Source organism: Osmerus mordax, chromosome 12, assembly GCF_038355195.1.
Source record: "Osmerus mordax isolate fOsmMor3 chromosome 12, fOsmMor3.pri, whole genome shotgun sequence".
NCBI classification, from domain to species: domain Eukaryota; kingdom Metazoa; phylum Chordata; class Actinopteri; order Osmeriformes; family Osmeridae; genus Osmerus; species Osmerus mordax.
This window is the reverse complement of record NC_090061.1, coordinates 8199872-8220762: the sequence shown is the minus strand read 5'-3', so window position 1 is coordinate 8220762 and position 20891 is coordinate 8199872. Positions and strand designations below refer to the sequence as shown.

The 20891-nt window shown below is 48.5% G+C and overlaps 1 protein-coding gene across 1 annotated transcript in view; it reads left to right on the top strand.

Annotated features, from left to right (window-relative positions):
- The window catches only part of LOC136954112 (connector enhancer of kinase suppressor of ras 2-like), a 34012-nt gene that overhangs the window by 3017 nt on the left and 10104 nt on the right, over positions 1–20891 (top strand). Inside the window, 9 exon segments of the mRNA XM_067247658.1 lie at positions 4290–4453; positions 6848–7050; positions 7306–7393; positions 9747–9788; positions 13371–13490; positions 13691–13750; positions 14017–14085; positions 17560–17632; positions 17635–17705. Coding sequence (XP_067103759.1) covers positions 4290–4453; positions 6848–7050; positions 7306–7393; positions 9747–9788; positions 13371–13490; positions 13691–13750; positions 14017–14085; positions 17560–17632; positions 17635–17705 — 890 coding nt within the window.

The following is a 20891-nucleotide window of genomic DNA, read 5'->3' as shown; positions in this document are numbered from 1 at the left end:
GACATTTACACATAACAGAATTGGAAGTGCATTTGCGGTAGGTTTTATTTGTTTAGGTACAAGGGTGTGTTGACCTTCTCCTTATCATTGTATTATGAGGTGTAGTCCTTTCTGTGATCACACACTGTGCCATGTCATAAACGCTGTCACATATTTAGGGACAGCAATGATTTCACATGAACAATGTGCCATCTGAATTGGAAGCCATCATCCCTCCCCTCCTCCCAGCCTCTCCTCACAGACCTCCGTTGATTTATGTGTGATGGAGGGAGCAGAAGGGGAACATTTCCAGCCAGCCAAAGGGCCTCCAGAGAGGATCTCTCATTTTTCATGTCAAATCCAATAATTCTCTCAGGGGGCAAACAGAGGTCTTCAGACCACCGTCTTAGAGTCTTTCAATCTATTTTTTTCTTATTGTGTTTTTCTTGGATCTTCCCCCATTAGCTGATGTCTCTTCACCTGATGAGCCTTGCCATGATCTCATGAAAACTGAAATAAGCTATCAACGAACTTGATCTCTGTTGAAGTCACACAGCGTTGGAATGACACTGTACAGTATACAAGAGAGACTCCCCACCTCTCGTTAACTTTGTTTTACATTAAAGAGGACGAGAGAGAGATAGAGAAGAAAAGAGAAATAGAGATGGAAAATGGTGTCTCCTCCAGCTTCGCAGCGCAGAGAGCTCAAATGCCATGCTCTTAAGAATATTCCGCCGCGATGTCATGAATATTTCAGGGCCACTGAATATTTTTAGCGACCTGTGTTGTGTGCCTTTTCCATGCCCTCGTTGATGCACTTACGTACTTTCTCCTGCTGGGAGGCCCGGCTCTGGTGCTCCTCACAGTGACCTGCATGACAGCCTGATACAGCAAATCCTCTAAGGAACAACCTGGAAGGAACAGCTTGGAAGGAACAGCCTCTAAAATAACGGCCTGGCAGGAAAAATACTCCAGAGGGCAGCCAGGAAGGAAAGGAACAGCCTTTTAAGGAACAGCCTGGAAGGAACAGCCTGTATGGCATTCTGCTCCTCCGTTGTCACTAAACTACATCTATCGGTACACAAGAGACACCGTGTCACTTCAAAAGCACGAGGAATAGATAAATAATGTTTTATTTAAGGGCTGGAAGCAGGGGAAGGAAGACAAAGTGAAACTTTGGAGAGTAGATATTGAGATACTTTTGAAGCTGAACAGGAGGCATTATGGATGCCACTGGTCCCTCGTTTGAGCTGTGCAGCCCTCATACTCCCTCACTTAAATACTGTGTGTGTGTGTGTGTGTGTGTGTGTGTGAATGGCTGAGTACAGTGTGTGTGTATTTTAGTGTTTGCTTGTGTGTGTATGTGTGTTCCCATTCCATTGTCCAGCATCAGCACATGGCCCTGAGGAAAAACTAATGCTGAGCCCTCACTTTTACTGGGAGGTCTGGCCTACCCCCTGGTCGCCTGGCAACACAGACGTCAAAATTTGCAGAGGGGGGGGGGGGAGCGTCATGGTGTGCCAGCCATCAGACCGGCCCTGATAGGACGATAATGAGAAAGTTGATCACAAACCTAACAGTGTTTCAAAGGACAACACTGGCACACTTTAATCAATGTCAGGTTGTATTTGAACAACCTCCTTGAGAATGTGTCCATTGATTGGAAGTATAGAATCACATAATGTTGTTAGATTATTTGTTTTTGTGTATATGGAAGGTCACTGTTGCTGGGCACTGGGTCTGATAATTCCACCACATGATTGTACTACCAACTGTTCAGGCTGGGCACAGTCCAGTGCAGTTGTATTTGACCCCTCTTGGTGACAGGATGTGCCCATTTGTGTGTACAGTATGTGTGTGTGTGAGCATGTGTCCTGTGCTATTTCCAGCTGGCATATGAACTCAGCAGATGAACCCAGATCAGATGTGTGTCCTCCAGGGTAGGCATAGTGAGTCATCTGATTGGCCAGCAGCTGTGTGCCATGTTGTGTGTGTGTATGTGTGTGCGTTTGTCATTGCACAGATGATGCTAACTAGGCTGGCAGAGAGCACATAATCAGTAACAAACTCTCTGGTGAGTGTGACGTTAGTGTTTGTGAGACCTCAGAGGAGAATGCCAAGGGATTGCTATCAGGACTCCACCTGCCTGGCCATCGCATTGGAATGAATCAATCACACCCATTCTATTACAGTGCGGACTCAACCAGTAAAAGGAAGTGCACCCACCGTTAATTTTGTTGGGCATGTCTAAAAGACTAGGTGATGGAACTACATGTCCCAAAATTCATTGCAAAATATGTCAACACCCTCAGTAGAAGGGAATGCTGTTTGTACATATAGTAATTACCGGTATGTGTATCCTGGCACCCTGTGTGTGTGAGTGTGCACACACTTGTGTGTGTGTATGTGTGTGTGGGAGATCTAGGCCATGGCTATAGTGAGAGTTATCCCCAAAGGGTCCAGTAGCGCCCCAGTCAGCCCAGACCTCTTTGATTCTTTATTCATCATGACTTTATATAACAAGGACTTACTGGAGGAGAGAACAGACATGGAGTGGAGAAGAGAGGAAATATGGAGAGGAGAAGAGAAATGAGCAGAATAGAAGAGCAAAGAGATGGCGAGGAGACGAAAAACGAGAGGCGAGGAAAGGAGAGGAGAGGAAAGGAGAGAACAGGAGAAAAGAAGAGAGATAGGGGGACGAGAGGAGAGGAGAGAAAGTGCATGACGACGTGACGAGGCGGGAGGCGAGGAGAAGGTTCGAGAGGAGGCGGGAGGGAAGGCCTGTGAAGAGAGGAGAGCAGTGGAATCTTCGAGGGAGAAAGGAGGCACACAAAGAGGAAGTGAGTGAATAGAGAGTGGATAGGTGAAAAGAAAGAGAGGAAATTAGCTGCGAGAAAGGAGGACAAAGCGGAGAGATGCATTCTCAGGCTGCATCTGTCGTCTTATCTTTGGTCTTCATCAGCAACAAGCATCATCATCACTACCATTGTCCTCATCTTTCTCATTATCATCAACATTGGCCGCAACACCCACAGCAGAGTGGAGCAGCTCAGAGTTGGAATGAGGGCGCAGTGTGTGTGTGCATGCGTGCGTGTGTCTATCTCACCCAGGAGAAAAGATCTTGCCAGTCTCAGCTGTTGTTGAAAAGTTGATGTCGAGTGCATGTGTGTGTGTTTGTGCGGTTGCGTGTGCTGAGAGAAGGAGGAAGTGTTTGCGAGACTTGACAGCTCCCGCGCTCTTCCGTCCTCCTCTTCTTCATTTCTCTTTCCCCTTGATTTCTATTTCTCTCTCTCTACTACTTTCTCGACAGCGTGATAATCAGAACCTCAGCCCCTCGGTCCCCTAGAGCTAAGCAACCCAGACATCAAATGTCTCAGACGAGGTATAGGCCTGGGGATAGGGTTAGGGTTAGGACTAGGGTTGGCAAGGGCTCGGGCTAGGGCTCGATCTGAACCTGGGTCCTCTGCTGCTAACCTATTCATGCAGCATACACTTCCTGCATCCTGTGCATGTATCCCGTATACTCCTCTGGGAAGTATCAGGTAACCGTAAGATAAAGACTGAAACGCTCCTAAAGTCTGCGGTTAAAGTGACTAAACTTTAGTGTCTGGTGTTTCTGGCTCCCATCATCAGCTCGACAGCTGGGCACATGGCCAACGTGTCTACCTGCCAGGTGACTGTTGAGCTACTTACCTTTCACAGCACACTCATTACTGCCTGCTACATCACTGCAGGCATTGCTACATGCAGGCTTTTGGTAGACACACACATGGAGCTGCTAGTTCCAGTTCAGTGTGTGTGGCTTAATGAGTTCAATAGTGAGCGTGATTGTGTGTGTGTGTTCGGGTGTTACCACACTCTGCTCCATGTCAAACACAGCTTCCCCTGGGTGTCAATGTTTTACTCTGTCTTCTTTAACAACATAGGCTCCACAGGGGAGGGAGGCTAACAGTAATTGTGAGAGTGTGTGTATGTGTGTGTGTGTGGGGGGGGTCTTTTTATAAACCAGGGTTGTTTATCAGGTCTTGAGGGAGGTGTGTGGTTTCTGCTGACTCTATCCTTGGTGAAAACCCTTAGCCTGTCTCAAATCAATAACATCTGAGACCAAACTGCATCCTCATGTGTGTGTGTGTGTTTGTGTGTGTTTTCTTTCTCATGGCACATGCAGAGCCAAGTATCCATGTTTCAAAATGACTCTCTCCAGCACCACTGCCAAGTTTTTGGACGGCAAAAGCCATACTTATTGAGTATTAAAGTGATTATGTTCATGTGAGCTAATCTGTGTGTGTGTGTGTGTGTGTGTGTTGCAGGTCTGGATGACTGTCTGCAGCAGTATGTGAAGAGCTTTGAGAGGGAACAGATGGGAGGAGAGCAGCTTCTTCACATCACCCACCAGGAGCTGGAGGAGCTGGGGGTCACACGCATCGGCCACCAGGAGCTCATTCTGGAGGCTGTGGACCTGCTCTGTGCTCTGGTGAGTATATGTGTGTGTGTGTGTGTGTGGGGGGGGGGTCTCCATGGGTGGGGGTGGGTGTGTGTGTGTGTAGGTTTGGGAGTGTGTTGTGTAGTGGTGTGTGTCTGTGTCAGTGTGTTTGGGTGTAAGGGGGGTGTGGGGGGTATGATTGTTTGTGTGTGGGGGTTTGAATGTGTGTGTGGGGGGACTTGTGGGTGTAACTATGAATGTGTTTCTGCCTGTGTGTATGTTTCTGTGTGTGTGAGTGTGTATGTGTGCAGCCCTGGGGACAGTGCTGGCTTTGTGTGTGCAGTGGCCCGACTCAGGATTTGGGAATTATGAAGAATTAGGTGCTACTCTCCAGACCGCACTCCCTAACCCACCACTAGGAGAGAGAAAGAGAGAGAGAGAGTCCCTAACCCACCACTAGGAGAGAGAAAGAGAGAGAGAGAGTCCCTAACCCACCACTAGGAGAGAGAGAGAGAGAGAGAGAGAGAGAGAGAGGGAGGGAGGGAGGGAGGGAGGGAGGGAGGGAGGGAGATGAAGAGAGAGGGGGAGAGAAAGAGAGGGATGGAGAGTGTGTACCTTATCTCCCAGGCACACATGGGTGGATTAGTTTGTGCTATATGAATGTGAGTGTGCGAGAAAGAGAGAGAGAGAGAGAGATAGATGTGTGTGTGTGTGAATGTGAGTGTGCTCCTCTTCATTGAATCATCCCAGCTAGGGAATGAGTTTCCCAGAGCAGCACTCTCACCATCTGTCCTAAAGCTGGACAATGCACACACACACACACACACACAAACACACCCACACACACACGTACACACACACACAGGAGGGAGGAGACCAGACAATTTGTACTCATCTCCATCTAGTACACTCCATGGGGACATAAAGTACATCAGGTGTCCAACCTTGTGTACTTTTTGGGAGGGTAGCTGCAGCTCGGTCCAGTGAAGAGAGCTGTGGAGTATGTCACGTGGAAACTGAAGTGAACTCAAGTAGTGTAAAAGTGTATGTGTGTGTGTAGCTTTGTCAATGTGTGTGTAGAGGTTGTGTGCTGTGCTAGCAAGCTGTTTAATGATGAGGAGGACCATTAGTGTAGAATAGGGACCACTCCACACTTGGCAACCATGGCAACTATACGTAAGGATGCAAGAGAAGGAGGGGTGGATGGGGGGGGTGGGGGGGGTGGGGCTGGGGGGTAGTTAAATGCCTTAATGGCATCCCCCCTCTCTGTGTATTGATTTGTTCATTCACACACACACACATGCTGGACGTACGCTCGTCCACATGCACACCCAGATGCACATCTTCAAAAACACACACACACAGACAAACCCACACACACACAGGCACAAACGCAGACAAATGACATCCAAACACCTGCCCAAACACGCACACACACGCACACACACACACCCAGACGGCCGATGGGCACCATCCCCCTGCTCCGTCTCAGCACCTTCCTCCCTAGAGAGGGCTGTGTGCAGTTTTGGATTTAATCACGGGAAGCCTAATTACAAATGTGTGAACACACACACACACACAGATAAATGGACTGTATTGCACTGTACTGAATTCATGCACACACTGTACTGAATTCATGAATTCAGTACAGTGCAATACAGTGCAGAACATGCACATTACAGAACAACATACACATTTGATGTGGTTTTGGTCTAGTTTCAGTTACAGTAATAGGGGTACCAGTCTCCATTTGTCTCACCCTCCATCTCTCTTTCCTTTGTGCTGTAGACACTGCACTGTCGTCGTGTTGATTTAGAACATAATTTGAGGTTGAGGATGCAGCACAGGGCACGATTAGATACATCGAGCAACCAGTGTGTGTGTGTATGTGTGAGAGTGTGCGTGCGTGTGTCTGAGCGTGTGTGTGGGCGTGTGTGCGGGGATGCGTATGTGATGGGTTTGTGTCAGCAGGAATCAGTCTCTATCGGACTTGACTGGAGGTGTCATGGGCAGCAGAGCATAATATGGCTCACCAGGTCTGTCTGAATGTGTGTGTGTACATGTGTGTGTGTGTGTGCGTGCGTGTGAGAGACTGTACAAGTGTGTGTTAGTGTGTGCGAGTGTACACGTCTGTCAAAGTCATAGCGCAGTGGTGTTCCTATGAAGATGGTTCTCCACTGTCCTAGAGTCTCAGCAGTTTGACAGCTGGCTTTGAAACGCAAGACAGACGGATAAATACACACCAACTGGGGCTTCTTCTGTTTTCATCCACTGCCACTCTCACAAACTCGATCATTGTGCTTCAAACTCCAGAAGCCATTTTGATTTGACTGTATTCGTGTGGTGTGTGTGCGGTGTGTGTGGTATGTGTGGTGTGTGTGGTGTGTGTGTGGTGTATGTGTGGTGTGTTTGTGGTGTGTGTGTGGTGTGTTATTTGTGTTGCAGAACTATGGCCTGGAGACAGAGAACTTGAGGACCCTGTCCCACAAACTCAACGCCTCAGCCAAGAACCTCCAGAACTTCATCTTGGGCCGGCGGAGGGGCGGGCACTACGACGGCCGTGCTTCCCGTAGGCTGCCCAACGACTTCCTCACCTCCGTGGTGGATCTTATTGGAGCAGCCAAGAACCTGCTGGCCTGGCTGGACAGGTAGGGTGGTGATTGGCAGGCGTGTGGGCAGAAAGTTGGTGGAGGCAACTTTTCACCTAATTTCTGGAAAAAGGTTAAAATAGTGTAATTGACCAGTCAATTACACAATCAATAGGGGTGTAGATGTTTCTAGTGCATATACAAACATAAATAAATAATTAGACAATGTATCTCAGCAAGGCTGCAAAGCACTGAGTGGAATGAATGCTCCCCTTTTTTTTAAACAGTTTCTAAATGTTCCGCATTCTGTTGTAGGTCACCGTTTGCCAGCGTGACAGAGTATTCCCTCCTGAAGAACAACATAGTCCAACTGTGCTTGGAGCTCACCACCATTGTACAACAGGTACGCTCCCTGTGTCCCACACACACAAGCACACATCACACACACACTGACCTCCCAAAGTGCACTCTTTACACATGCACACTCCCTTCGTGCATGGATGTTATGTAAGTAATATGTGCAGTTTTACGACTCTGTGGACTATACTTCAGTGTATGGGCAGCATATGAGGAAGGCCATAGGCACAGGGAGGTCCATCACAGGAGCAGCCCTGCCTCAGGCCTGAGACTGACCTCACTCGCTGCTAAAACTGATCCTAGAGTTCTTCCTGCATGAGTTACAGAGAGATACATACACACCTTATGTGAGCATGGACACACAAGCATGCACACACACACACACACACACATTCAAACACACACACATTGAGTGATGGCCTTGACGTGGATTATATTGGTGTCCTCTAGTTGGCATGTGCCCAGTGCTGTCTGTATATGGGTGTTGGTGTAGTGTGTGTTAGTGTAGTGTGTTTTAGTGTAGTGTGTGTTAGTGTAGTGTGTTTTAGTGTAGTGTGTGTTAGTGTAGGGTGTGTTAGTGTAGTGTGTGTTAGTGTAGTGTGTGTTAGTGTAGTGTGTTAGTGTAGGGTGTGTTAGTGTAGTGTGTGTTGGTGTAGTGTGTGTTGGTGTAGTGTGTGTTAGTGTAGTGTGTGTTAGTGTAGTGTGTGTTGGTGTAGTGTGTGTTGGTGTAGTGTGTGTTAGTGTAGTGTGTGTTAGTGTAGTGTGTGTTAGTGTAGTGTGTGTTAGTGTAGTGTGTGTTGGTGTAGTGTGTTTTAGTGTAGTGTGTGTTAGTGTAGGGTGTGTTAGTGTAGTGTGTGTTAGTGTAGTGTGTGTTAGTGTAGTGTGTGTTAGTGTAGGGTGTGTTAGTGTAGTGTGTGTTGGTGTAGTGTGTGTTGGTGTAGTGTGTGTTAGTGTAGGGTGTGTTAGTGTAGTGTGTGTTGGTGTAGTGTGTGTTAGTGTAGGGTGTGTTAGTGTAGTGTGTGTTAGTGTAGTGTGTGTTGGTGTAGTGTGTGTTAGTGTAGGGTGTGTTAGTGTAGTGTGTGTTGGTGTAGTGTGTGTTAGTGTAGTGTGTGTTGGTGTAGTGTGTGTTAGTGTAGGGTGTGTTAGTGTAGTGTGTGTTGGTGTAGTGTGTGTTAGTGTAGTGTGTGTTAGTGTAGGGTGTGTTAGTGTAGTGTGTGTTGGTGTAGTGTGTGTTAGTGTAGGGTGTGTTAGTGTAGTGTGTGTTGGTGTAGTGTGTGTTAGTGTAGTGTGTGTTGGTGTAGTGTGTGTTAGTGTAGGGTGTGTTAGTGTAGTGTGTGTTGGTGTAGTGTGTGTTAGTGTAGTGTGTGTTAGTGTAGGGTGTGTTGGTGTAGTGTGTGTTAGTGTAGGGTGTGTTAGTGTAGTGTGTGTTAGTGTAGGGTGTGTTAGTGTAGTGTGTGTTGGTGTAGTGTGTGTTAGTGTAGGGTGTGTTAGTGTAGTGTGTGTTAGTGTAGGGTGTGTTAGTGTAGTGTGTGTTGGTGTAGTGTGTGTTAGTGTAGTGTGTGTTGGTGTAGTGTGTGTTAGTGTAGGGTGTGTTTAGTCTGTCTGACAGTGCCCAGAGAGATCCCCGGTGCCAGGGAGATCAGACACTCCTAGTAGTGGGGATAGATGGGGAGAGGAGACACACTGGATAAACATCACCTCACATTGGGCCAGAAACTGTATGTTTGTATTGGTCCAGATATGGGCATAGTGGTTCACATATGGTTATATACTGGTCCAGATGTAGTCATATATAGGGATTCCCTTATGGTTATATATTGGTCCTGACCTGGCAACACAATGCTTCAGATAAGGTTCTTTTGGTCCCGACTGAGGTCTTCTTGCCAAGATAGAGGAGGTGCTTTGGGTCTCTTACAGATGATGTGTGTGCTAATATCCTTTCTCCAGCCAGCAGCCTTGCTCTGGGAAGCAGTGAGCCAGAGATAGGGGCGAGAGCTATTGTTTACTGGTGGAACAGGCCCCCCCCCCCCCCCACCACACACTCCCCCATCTCTGTGTTTTTCCTGGCTCTCTGTGTTTCTCGATGTGTGCTATCTCCCTCTCTCTAACTGTATCACTCTCTCTCTCTCTCTCTCTCTCTCTCTCTCTCTCTCTCTCTCTCTCTCTCTCTCTAACTGTATCGCTCTCTCTCTCTCTCCAACTGTATCTCTCTCTCTCTCTCTTGGCTTTCTGTCCTTCTATCTGTTATTCTTTTTATTCAAATCTACAACAGATGGTATTTGAGCTGCTCTACTGATGTCTTTATTTTAGCATTTGGGTGTTCTCCTCATGGTCTCTCTCTCTCTCTCTCTCTCTCTCTCTCTCTCTCTCTCTCTCTCTGTCTCTCTCTCTCTCTGCAGGACTGCACCGTGTACGAGACCGAGAACAAGATCCTCCATGTGGTACGTTCTCCACCTCCCTCCTCCACACCAACCTGCTCCCTGACCCTCAGACCCCTCCCCAGTCACCCCCCCACAGCCTCTCCCCCACGCCACATCTACGACCCCACTACCTCCAGCCTCTGAAAACAAAAAAAAAGTCTGGTCATTGGTTCGCCATCCTCCAGTCAGCAATCTACCAGACTGAATAGCCGTGGTCTGATGTGGAGTGACAGGTGTTCGCTGACATGCCCTGGTCCCTGTCAAGGTCAGTGTCATGTGATGCGTCGGCCCAGCGTGTGACCTCCTGTTTGTGGGTGGGACTGAGGCCGCCACAGTACGAGCTGGGCCTACGTGTTGGTTTCGTCCGAGCGCACGTTCACGTGTGTGCTTGAGCATATAGTTAGTGTTCGGGTAAAGTGTTTATGTGAATGAGCTCAGATATGCACATCTGTGTGTGTGTGTGTGTGTGTGGATGGAGGTACACACATACACGCACACTCACACCTACTGACACAGACTGAGTGCCAGACTCAGATGGGCCACACATGACTGAATCTGCTTTGCGTGGGAGGTTTATGTGAAAGGGAGAGACAGCATGAAAGGAGCAGGAAAGCAAGAGAGCAAGAGAGAAAAACAGAGAGAGAGAGATACAGGGGGGGCAATAGAGAGACAAATAGAGAGTCGGAGAAGGTGACAAAGAGGGAGAGAGTGGGAGAGGAAGAGGGTTTGTCTGTGGATGCCTGCTTCATTGCTCATGTTTGTTTACTGAGTTTGGGGGAATTAGGGAAGTGGAGGTGAAGGGACTGCTCAATGATGGTGGTGCGCACACAAACATGCGCACACACACACAAGCACACACGCACAGCAGCATTATATTGTACGTACTCTAGTATGCCAAAGAACACCCCCCCCCCACGCCCCCCGTCTCCCCTAGTCCTTCACTGTGGGATGAGTGTGTGCTGGAGAGACGGTAGACAGAGGAGGCTGCTTAGCTCCATATAGAGTAGGGCATTTGTCACTTTCTGCTCAATAATGCAAAACTCACTGCTGCTCTGTTCCCCTCTGGACTCCAGCCTGCAGCAATCAGATGGAGAGGGTTAGGAAGTGTGTGTATGTGAGTGTGTGTGTGTGTGTATATTTGTGTGAATACTCTCTGTTAGATGGTGTTTGTTTGTGTGAAAGAGGGGTGGAATGGAAAGTGGGAGAGGGAAAGAGAATAAAGAGAAACAGAAAAGGAAAAAGACAGAGTATGCATGTGTGTGTGTGTCTGTGCCTGTGTGTTTGATGTAGCGCGAAGTGTGTTTGGAAGTGTGTGAGTGTCTCGGTATGTGAGTTGATGTGTGTCTGTATGTGTAAGTGTGTCTGTGTCTGTTTATGTGCATGCATGCATGCATGCATAAGGATAGGAGACGTTATATAATGATATTATAGCTGTTTCTGCGTGTTAATATCCCAGTGTGTGTGTGTGTGTGCTTGCGCTTAGCAATAGGAGAGATAGAGAGGGAGGGAGGGAGAGAGAGGGAGAGAGAACGAGAGACAACAGAGGTAAAACAGAGGGGGGGGGGGGGGGTTGGTGTGTCTGTGTGTGTGTGGGGGGGTAAAGCTTAAAACTTTTGGCTGTGCGCTGCATCAGGCTCTTCGTTCCTAAATCTCTCAGCAGTCTGGTAGAACCTCACTTACTCTCAGCAGTCTGGTAGAACCTCACTTACTCTCAGCAGTCTGGTAGAACCTCACTTACTCTTAGCAGCCTGGTAGAAACTCTCTTACTCTCAGCTGATTATTCCCAGCCTCAGTTAGGCCCTCATAAACCCTCATCAACCCTCCCATCCTGATGTCTCCTAAAATGTTAGGGTTAGGATCTGGGCTTCTGTCCAGCTCGTGCAGTCAGATTATGTGGAGCACGAGATGAGAGGAGCTTACAGATGTTACACACTGCGTCATAGGTGCAATCTTCTAATCAGGTCTAAGAGTCTTTATTGATGGTTTCGTGACAGACGCAACAACAACCACAACGGCAACATTGGGTAGTTTGGTGTTAGAGCAGAGAGAGGCGAGCAGCGTTCAGCAGGTGCATGGCTTGAAGAAACATACGTTGTCCAAATGGGATTTTTCAACGGTGCCGAATTGGATAGGTATAACTGACGTATCCACACAGCTGACCCAGAAAGGAGAGATCTCCCCAACACCCCCTTCTCTGTTTCTCCTTCTTTCACTCAGCCTTTCTCACTCTCTTTCTCGTTTGGTCTCTCACTCTGTCTCACTGGCTCCCCGCCTCTCTCATTCTCGCCCTCTCGCTGTCTCTCTCCCCTCTCCTTCTCTCTAGTTCTCTCTCTCGCTCTCTCTGGTCTGTAGAACAGTGTGTCTGTGGGGCTCAACTGGAAGAATCACTGTAGCAGCTTACTGATCATTCTCCACCCTCTCTCCTTGGAAATGAATCATAGGCACTGAGCTTGCGCATGTGTGCATGCTTGTGTGTGTGAGTGTGTGAGTATGCATGTTTGTGTACCTCTTTGAAGAATGTCGGTTCTCCTCACATTAAAAATAGCTCTAATCCTGTAATTGCTCATTAGGATTGGGGTCAGATTTTAAGATAATTTCATGCAGAGTTTGTTGTCCTCTGCCTGTGTCCTCTGTATTTGTGTGTGAGTGTGTGTCTGCATGCATGTATGTGTTTATCAGTAGCATAATGTCTGTGTGTGTGTTTATGTATGTGTGCATGCATGTATGTGTGCGTGTGCTTTTGTGTTGTAATGTGTGTGAACATATAATATGTGTGTCTGTGTGATATGAAAATGTGTGTGTGTGTGCGTGCAGTGATGCAAGATAGCAGGATAACAGTTTGCGTTAACCCTCTGCAGTCAGTGTGGATTAGACGGCAGAGATGTTTGTGGAGGATAAATCAGCTCTCATGCGTGACCAAGCAGACAAATAGCCTGAAACACATTCAAGGTTCATCTAGAACAAATGCAAGGTGGAGCTTCCATTCATAGGTTATTTTTTCTAAAGTACAGTCACCAAAAAAATCTACACTATGTGATAAACCTACTTTAATGGCACCCCCGACTCGAAAAAACAATGAAAAAACGAAAGCTGCTTTTTTCTCAGTGTTTTGATAGATAACCCAATCAGAAGATCCCTTTGAGATACTGCTGGGCTTTTATGTTATTGTTGGAGATTTGTTGTTCCATCTGTGGTCGTGTCTCGGCATGAGTGGACAGGGAGTGTGACGGGAGGTTTCTTCTGTCACTGCCCCCCCCCCCCCCCCCCCCCCCCCCCGTGTTGGAGCGAAGGGGGCGCTGATGTGGAACAATCTGATGAAATGATTTCTGGTTTTACCTCCTGTAGGTAGGTCAGGATGTCCCACATGAACAAACCAATCACTCTCTGTCCTCCTCCTCTCTTTCTTTCTACTGTCCTCTCCCCTTTGTCTCAATCTCTCCCTGTCTCTTTCTGTCATTGTTCATCTTTCTCTATCTCAAACGTCCTCTCTCTCTCTCTCTCTCTCTCTCTCTCTCTCTCTCTCATTGTCTCTCTCTCATTGTCTCTCTCTCTCTCTCTCTCTCTCTCTCTCTCTCTCTCTCTCTCATTGTCTCTCTCTCTCAGTGTAAGACTCTGGCGGGGATATGTGACCACATCATTTCGTTGTCGTCGGACTCTCTGGTCTCTCAGTCTGCACATCTGGAGGTTGTTCACCTGACCAGCATCATGCCCAGCGAAGGCCTGGTATGAACACACACACACACATTCACACACACACACACAACACACACACACACAGCCTCTCAAACCTCCCACATCCGACTGATGAAAGGCTTGCTGTCAAACTGAGTCATTTATCTTGTGATCTTCACTGTAGCAGTCTGGAAGGTACTCTGTACTCTGCCTGTGTGTTTGATGTCTCCCTGGTATATGTGTGTGATCAGGGTATGTACATCAAGTCCACTTATGACGGCCTCCATGTTATCACTGGGACCACAGAGAACGTGAGTCAACTCAGAAACACCCACACATCCCATAGACACACACGTTCACATGGTTACAGAAATATGCTGCATCATTGGAAATGAACCTGTTCACTCTCTCTCTCTCTCTCTCTCTCTCTCTCTCTCTCTCTCTCTCTCTATCTCTTGCTTTCTCTCCCTCTCACTGTCTCTCTGTCTCTTTCCTGTTTCTCTTTTGTTTCACTGTCTGTGTGTTACCTCCCAACTTCACATTCTCTCTCCCTCGCCCCCTCCCTCACTGTCTCCAGTCTCCTGCTGACCAGTGTAAGAAGATCCACGCTGGGGACGAAGTGATCCAGGTCAACCACCAGACTGTGGTGAGTAGCAGCAATGCACCCTGGGATTCCGTTTCCTGTCTAGCCACTTAGATTCCCACTTGAGATGGCGAGCGTCACCTGATTAATCTCCATGTAAAAAATCTGAATTTTTGCATGAATTTGTGTGTCATCTGTTACCCACGCAACCCATCGGTTTTAGTTAGGAAGTTCTTACAGGGCTGCTCATGTCTATGCAGTCTATGTTTTGTGTTCCATTCTGCTTGTTGAGTGTCGGTGATGTGCTAGCTGCTACCACCTTGGTGCTTTGCGTCCTTTCTCCGCTACTGTTGCTGCGGGCATTCCTGCTAAAAAGCACATTAAAAAGTGAAGCAAAATTCCCTCTTGAATTATATGGTTGTGGTATCTGGCCCTGTTTGATACACCAAGTGCATTTGGAAGTGTCTTGTGGTGTTGTTTAAGGATGTTCCATGGAGCTGTATCTCTGTGTTAGCGTTGACATTAGCGATAGCGTGCTAGTTGTGCTGAAGTCTTCCCTCAGGGCTCATATGAGCGCCTGCAGTGTTCCGCAGTCGGCCCTTTTCCTCTTCTGAAAGCTCACTTTCACTGACTGACACTGACCCACATTCGCAGTCCCGGGTGCTGCTGAGATGAGAGTGAGGAAGATAGGGAGCAGTTGGCAGCCATCTTGTGTGGCTCTGGTGTGTGTGTGTGTGAGATGATCTGGGGTTAGGTTGGAGCCTGTAGGCAAGCACCTGTGTAAGAATAGGGTTGTATTTCAGTCGTGCCCTGGAGTGTACTTCTTGTGTGTGTGTGTGAAGTTGCTGATAGTGAGAGTGAACTTTGAAAGTTTGTACTGTATGTGTATGTGTGTGTGTGTGTGTGTACATGTGTGTGTGTGCGCATGCTGAGCTGTGCTGCGGGAGAGAGAGAGAGAGAGAGAGAGAGAGAGAGAGAGAGAGAGAGAGAGAGAGAGAGAGAGAGAGAGAGTGAGAGTGAGAGCTTGACTGACAGGTCAGAGAGCTGTGTGTTGTCTCTCTTTCCTCGGGGTGACAGTACAGATCACACACCGCCAGGCGCCAGCTCCAACCCTTCATTATCCCCTCCCTCCGCTCGCTATACTGATCCCTCGCTCCAGGAGGGACGGAGTGATGGAGGAGGAAGAGAGGGACTGACTCGGAAAGGCACTCCAGTCAATATAGGCTACACGCAACACTTTACTTTTGATGTAGAATTGCATAGTTGTCTATGAAGATGATCTCCATGAGAACCAAACATGCTCTGCTGACCTGGTCTGGTCTCTAAACATTAAACACTGCTCCTCACAAATATTGTATTATATATTCAAACTAGAGTACTTCATAAGACTCCACAGTCTGCTTATGGTTGGCCTGCTATAGTGTTAGTCTTATCTGTCCATCATGATCTTATCCTCCATAGAGTATACTGGAGATTTATGTCTATACTATGTTTGTCTTATGAGCTATTATGAGCTGACAGCAAATTCTCCAATCTCCCCTCTGCCCTGCTCTGCTCTCCTCCCCTCTTCAATCTCTCCTTGCCTCTCCTCTCCCCTGTTCTCCTCTCCAAACTATTCTCTGCTCTGCTCTCCTCTGCAGAAGCAGTGTTGTTAAACTTTTTAACCAGACTCTTCGTTAAGATCAAATGTGGGATTTGCTGGAACCAGCCTGTGATGGTTTGAGGAGCCGCCGTGATCAGGGGCCATCAGCAGCATCTGGGAGAGTAATGACCCCCCAGGGGCATTCAGACGGACGCCTCTCCTCCATGTATACATACGTAGGATCTACGCTGTCTGCTTTTTTCTCTGTGCTCTGAGTCTCGTTCCTCTGTTGGACCACAACAACCTAAGAGATGGTCGGACAATATCCACTGTATCCAGAGAACATCCACCCATACTGTGCACGCTGATGGAACGATATGGACCCCTGCTGTTGGGTGTGGTTAGGAAATGATCCTGTGTTGGTTGGAGACATGTCTTATTTCTGAAAGAGGAACTGATTGACACACTTTTGTTAAGGTATGGGTGATAGTGTGGTGGTGGTTGCCACTTTCTGAGCCTTCCACAAGGGGCGTTATTGGGCAGACGGCCTGGTTGTTTTGTGGCATAGGTCCCCATGCTGACCCTTGGTCTGAGCATGAGTAAAGGCAAAGACTGTGGCCTGGACTAGGCTGCAAGGTGCAAGGCTAGGCCGGGAAGCACCAGCCCCAGAACCCCATGGGCCACTGAACGCTAACTGAACCCAGACACGGAGCACCAGACTGGGGGATGACGCAGACGGAGGGATGGGTTGAAGGGGTGGAGGGTGGTTGGCAATGACAGCTTATCAGTATGTGAGGGGTCAGGCTAGAATAAAGCTGTGTATGTGTGTGCCTGTGTGTTTGTGTGTGTGCATGTATGTGTGCGTGCGTGTTTGAGCAGTAAGGTCAAGTCAGAGCTGTGTGTGAAGAAACTTTGGAAGCTGTGTGTGTGTGTGTGTGTTTTGTGAGAGCAGTAAGGTCAGAGCAGAGCTGTGTGTGTGTATGTGGCCTCTGCGGATGCCTCCAGCAGCTGAAATCAGTGTAGCCAATCAATGGTCTGACGAGCCCTCTGAGCATGTTGGAGACAGCCGGACCACACACACACACACACACACACTCACACACACACACACACGTACACACACACTCACACACCCACACACCCACAGTCACACAAACACTCCAGTCAGCACTTACATCCTCCAGCATCTCCTATCAACATTCTGCTCGTGTTCCTCTCTTCTCCTTTCTCTCCTTTCTTCTAGTTCTCCCCTATCCCTTCCTTTCTGATACCCAATCTCCCTCCCTCTCTCTGCCAACCTCCCCTCTCTCTTCGGTTAACCTCTTCCTTATTCTCCCTTCCTTATCTCTCTCGCCATCCTTCTTTAACATACCCCTCTCTCATTATAATCTCCCATTCCTCCTCTCTCCTCCTTTCATCTGCCTCTTCTACCCCCCCCACTCCTCTCCCTTGTTCCCTTTCTTTCCCATTCCCTCCTTCTCTCCTCCTTCTCCATTTCCTCCTTCTCTTCTCTTCTCTTCTCCTCCATTCCTCACCCTTTTCCCCCCCCTGTCTCTATGTCCTCTATTAAGGCAGACCCAGTTCTACCTCCTCTGTATTCATACATCATGATGAGTGTCTGGGAGACAGTGCTGATTCTAAGGTCCCATGGAGCACTGGAGAGTGCTGTGGTCTTCCTAATGTGGTCAATGTGGTGCTGGTGTTGTTATTGGTGGCAATATGTTTGGTGCCTGTTGTAGCAAGGGGTGGTAGTAGCCAGTGTGTCTGTGTGTTACAGCAGCAGTTGGACTCGGTGTGTGTGTGTATCAGCAGCAGTGGTAACCAGCGTGTGTGTGTGTATTAGCAACAGTGGTAGCCGGCATGTATGTGTGTGTGTATCAGCAGCAGTGGTAGCCGGCGTGTGTGTGTGTGTGTATCAGCAGCAGTGGTAGCCGGCGTGTGTGTGTGTACCTCAGGTGGGGTGGCAGCTGAAGAACCTGGTGAACGCCCTGAGGGAGGACCCGTGTGGAGTCATCCTCACGCTGAAGAAGAGCCGCAGAACACGCTGAGCTCCACCCCCGCCCTGCTCAGGAACGTGCGCTGGAAACCCCTGGGCCTGCAGGTAACCTTTAACCCCCCCCCCCCCACGTCTGAGCCCCTCACCCTCTAAAACCTTCTAGAACCTTCTACCCTCTGTGACTCACCACAGCCGAATCAGCAGACCCGTTCTTGTTGTAGTGGTTCGACCATCCTCTGTCATCATCACTGTCTCTGATTCTGAAATGTACCATGCTCTGTCGCCGAATATTGTTGTTTAATTCAGTTGGAGCTATGCATGAGTGTGAGAGAGGGCTGGAAAAAGGAGCTTGTTTCAAATTCCAGACTGGCTAGGGCTGAGGTGGGAGGAAAAGAGGAGAGGAGAGAGATTAGAGTGGCAGACATGGGGGGAGGGGGAGTGGAAAGGGGGACGATGAGAGAAGGGTGAGGGGAGCACAGGGGAGGTAGGCATGGGTGGGAGGAGGGGGAGAGCTGGTGGGTGAGCGTGAAAGAGAAAAGGAGGGGGATGAGGGGAGGTAGAGGGGCAGGAAGGGTGAGGGAAGGGTGAAGTAAGGAGGGTGGGAGGGAGGAGGCAGGGGAGGCATGCAGAGGTGAGGGGAGGTGAAGGGGAGCAGGTGAAAGAGAAAGGGACAGGCCAGGGGTGAGAGGAGGAGGGAGAGGAGGAGAATAGGTGGAAGAGAGAAGTAGGGCAGGGGTGAGGGAAAGGAGGGGGGGGCTGGGGTGAACTGATGTGTGGGTGTGTGTGTGTCCTGTGTGCAGTAAGGGGGGGGTTATGGAGCAAAAGCTGGTTTGACATGGCCTCGGGGTTACACGGTTGCTATTTATAGCTGTGCATTTTGGCTAATTCATTCACATGCTATATGCATGCTTTGATCTCTGCTGAGTACTGGGTCTCTCTCAGCAGCGTCTCTCTGTCTTCTCTGTTCTCTTTGATCTGGTCTGAGGCATCTATCCAAACTCGCAAGTGTGTCTGTGTGTGTTTCTTGTGTATATGCGTGTGTTTGTAGCAAGTTTGTCAAAAACAGGTAGAGTGCATAAACGTTATATTAGCTGCACATACAGTTTGGTGCCATAACTCCCTCCAAAGTGTTTACCTCTTCCACTGGCTACATAGTCAGGGTTGCCAGGTTGGTGGTTACTTCGACCACCTCCACTGATCTGCCTGTTAGCGGATCATTGTTCTCATTTGCAGTTGTGCGCTGCAGTGAAGGATTGTGGGGAGGCTTAGCGAGCGTGGGGCGTTTCTGCCCCGATGGTGTGCAAAGACACAAACACGCCGGGGGCAGAGAGATCAGAGCGCAGAAATATCTGGGAGAGAGGAGGAGAAGAAAGCCATGTTTTAGACTTGTTCTCACAGAAAGATGGGAGCATCTTAATTATTCATAAGTGACCACGGGGGCAGATCCACTGGCACTGAAATAAGAGATTCTCCTCTCAGCAAATACTGGGAGATAATCCACTGATTCCAAAATAAACTTGGAAACTTTGTGTGTGTGCGTGTGTGTGTGTGTGAGAGAGAGTACTGTATATGTATATTGTATACTTGAAGGGGTTGTAAAGTGTCCCTGGATGTGTGTGTGTGTGTGTGCACAGGTACATCCTGATAGACCATTCTCCCTGCTTCTCTGAGAGGCACAGGAAGTAGGTCACACACACTCAGACACAAACACCCCACACAACACACAAACACACACACAGTTTTAAGCTGTGTTTGGGCTGGGGAGTTCAGCCCTGATGCGACTGAATCCTGGGGTCTAAGTGAGATCCACATAAGATAGATTTGATCAGCTGTGGGACGCCAGCCACCATGCTGTGCTAGCAGTCATCCCTGCTCTGGTTCCATAGCAGAGGAGCCACATCACAGGAGCCAAGTCCTCGAAACTGCTTTGATGATAGTGATGGTGATGAAGATGATCACCACAAGGCTTGATGAGGAGTGCGAGGACGACGACGAGGAGATGACACGTGTGTTCTAATGTGGACGATGATGAGGGTTACGAAAGAACATCAAATCGTTAGTGATCTTGATGATGAGGATGATGAGGAGGAGGAGGATGATGAGGAGGATGATAAGGAGGAGGATGAGGAGGAGGACGAGGAGGGCTCTCCAGTGTGCGCTCCAGTGTGCTCTAAGAAGCTTGATGTTCATGTCCTCAGTGCGCTCGAGTCTCTGTGTGCACATGAGTGGCCTCACGTGCACGCCGTCTCCCCACTCCGCTTCCATCACCTCTTGTTGTTCTGTGTGTTTAGACACATCAATTATTACTCGTTCCAAATGTGGGCTATTTTAGGTAGCCTGTGCATGACTAAATGTATTATTCAGAGAAGATAGTCTCTTTGGTGGGGCCTACGGACATATTTTCAGCTCTGAGGGAATTTCCACTGTGTTGAATCAATGTGTCTGGAATGGTGATATACTGTACAGACTTTGCACCCACACATGTTTACATTGAGCTAAAATGTATACATGAGCCATGGCAAAGAGTGGCACTGACAGTCATGTGGGGGTTAAGCTTGGAAGGTGTTTGTGAGGGGGGGGGGAGGTAGGGGTTTAGGTAATAGGCTAGTATTGAGTTTGATGTGGTGGTTCCATCTCTCTCCTATCCTCTCCTCCTTTTTCATCTTCTTTTATGATCTTCTCTCCTTATTACCCACAGCCCCCTCTTCTGCCTCCATCTCTCTCTCTCTCTCTCTCTCTCTCTCTCTCTCTCTCTCTCTCTCTCTCTCTCTCTCTCTCTCTCTCTCTCTCTCTCTCTCACACACACATACACACACACTGTACACACTGTATCTCGCTCTCTGTCTCTCTCTGACAGCCGTAGCAGCAGGCTATAATCACAAAATTACTGTTTTCACTCCGAACTCCAGTCACAACCCTGCACAGCTTGCACCTCCACACTCTTCATATCTCTCTCTTTCTCTCTCTCTCCATCTCACTCGCATTCTCTCTCACATCCTCTCTTGCACTCTACCTCTCTCTCCCTCTCTTTCTGCCAATCTCCATCTCTCTCCCTCTTCCTACTTCTGAAGCTACCGTGAAGTTGTTTTATATGTCATCTAGGCTTTGCTTTTAAGAGGTGGAGCGTGAGAGAGAGATGGGGAGGGAGAGAGAGAGAGAAAGAGAAAGGCAGAGATGTAAGGAGAGAGGCAGAGATGTAAGGATTGAGAGAGATAAGAGAGAGAGAGAGTGAGAGAGAGAGACAGAGAGAGAGAGAGAGACAGAGAGAGAGAGAGAGAGAGAGAGAGAGAG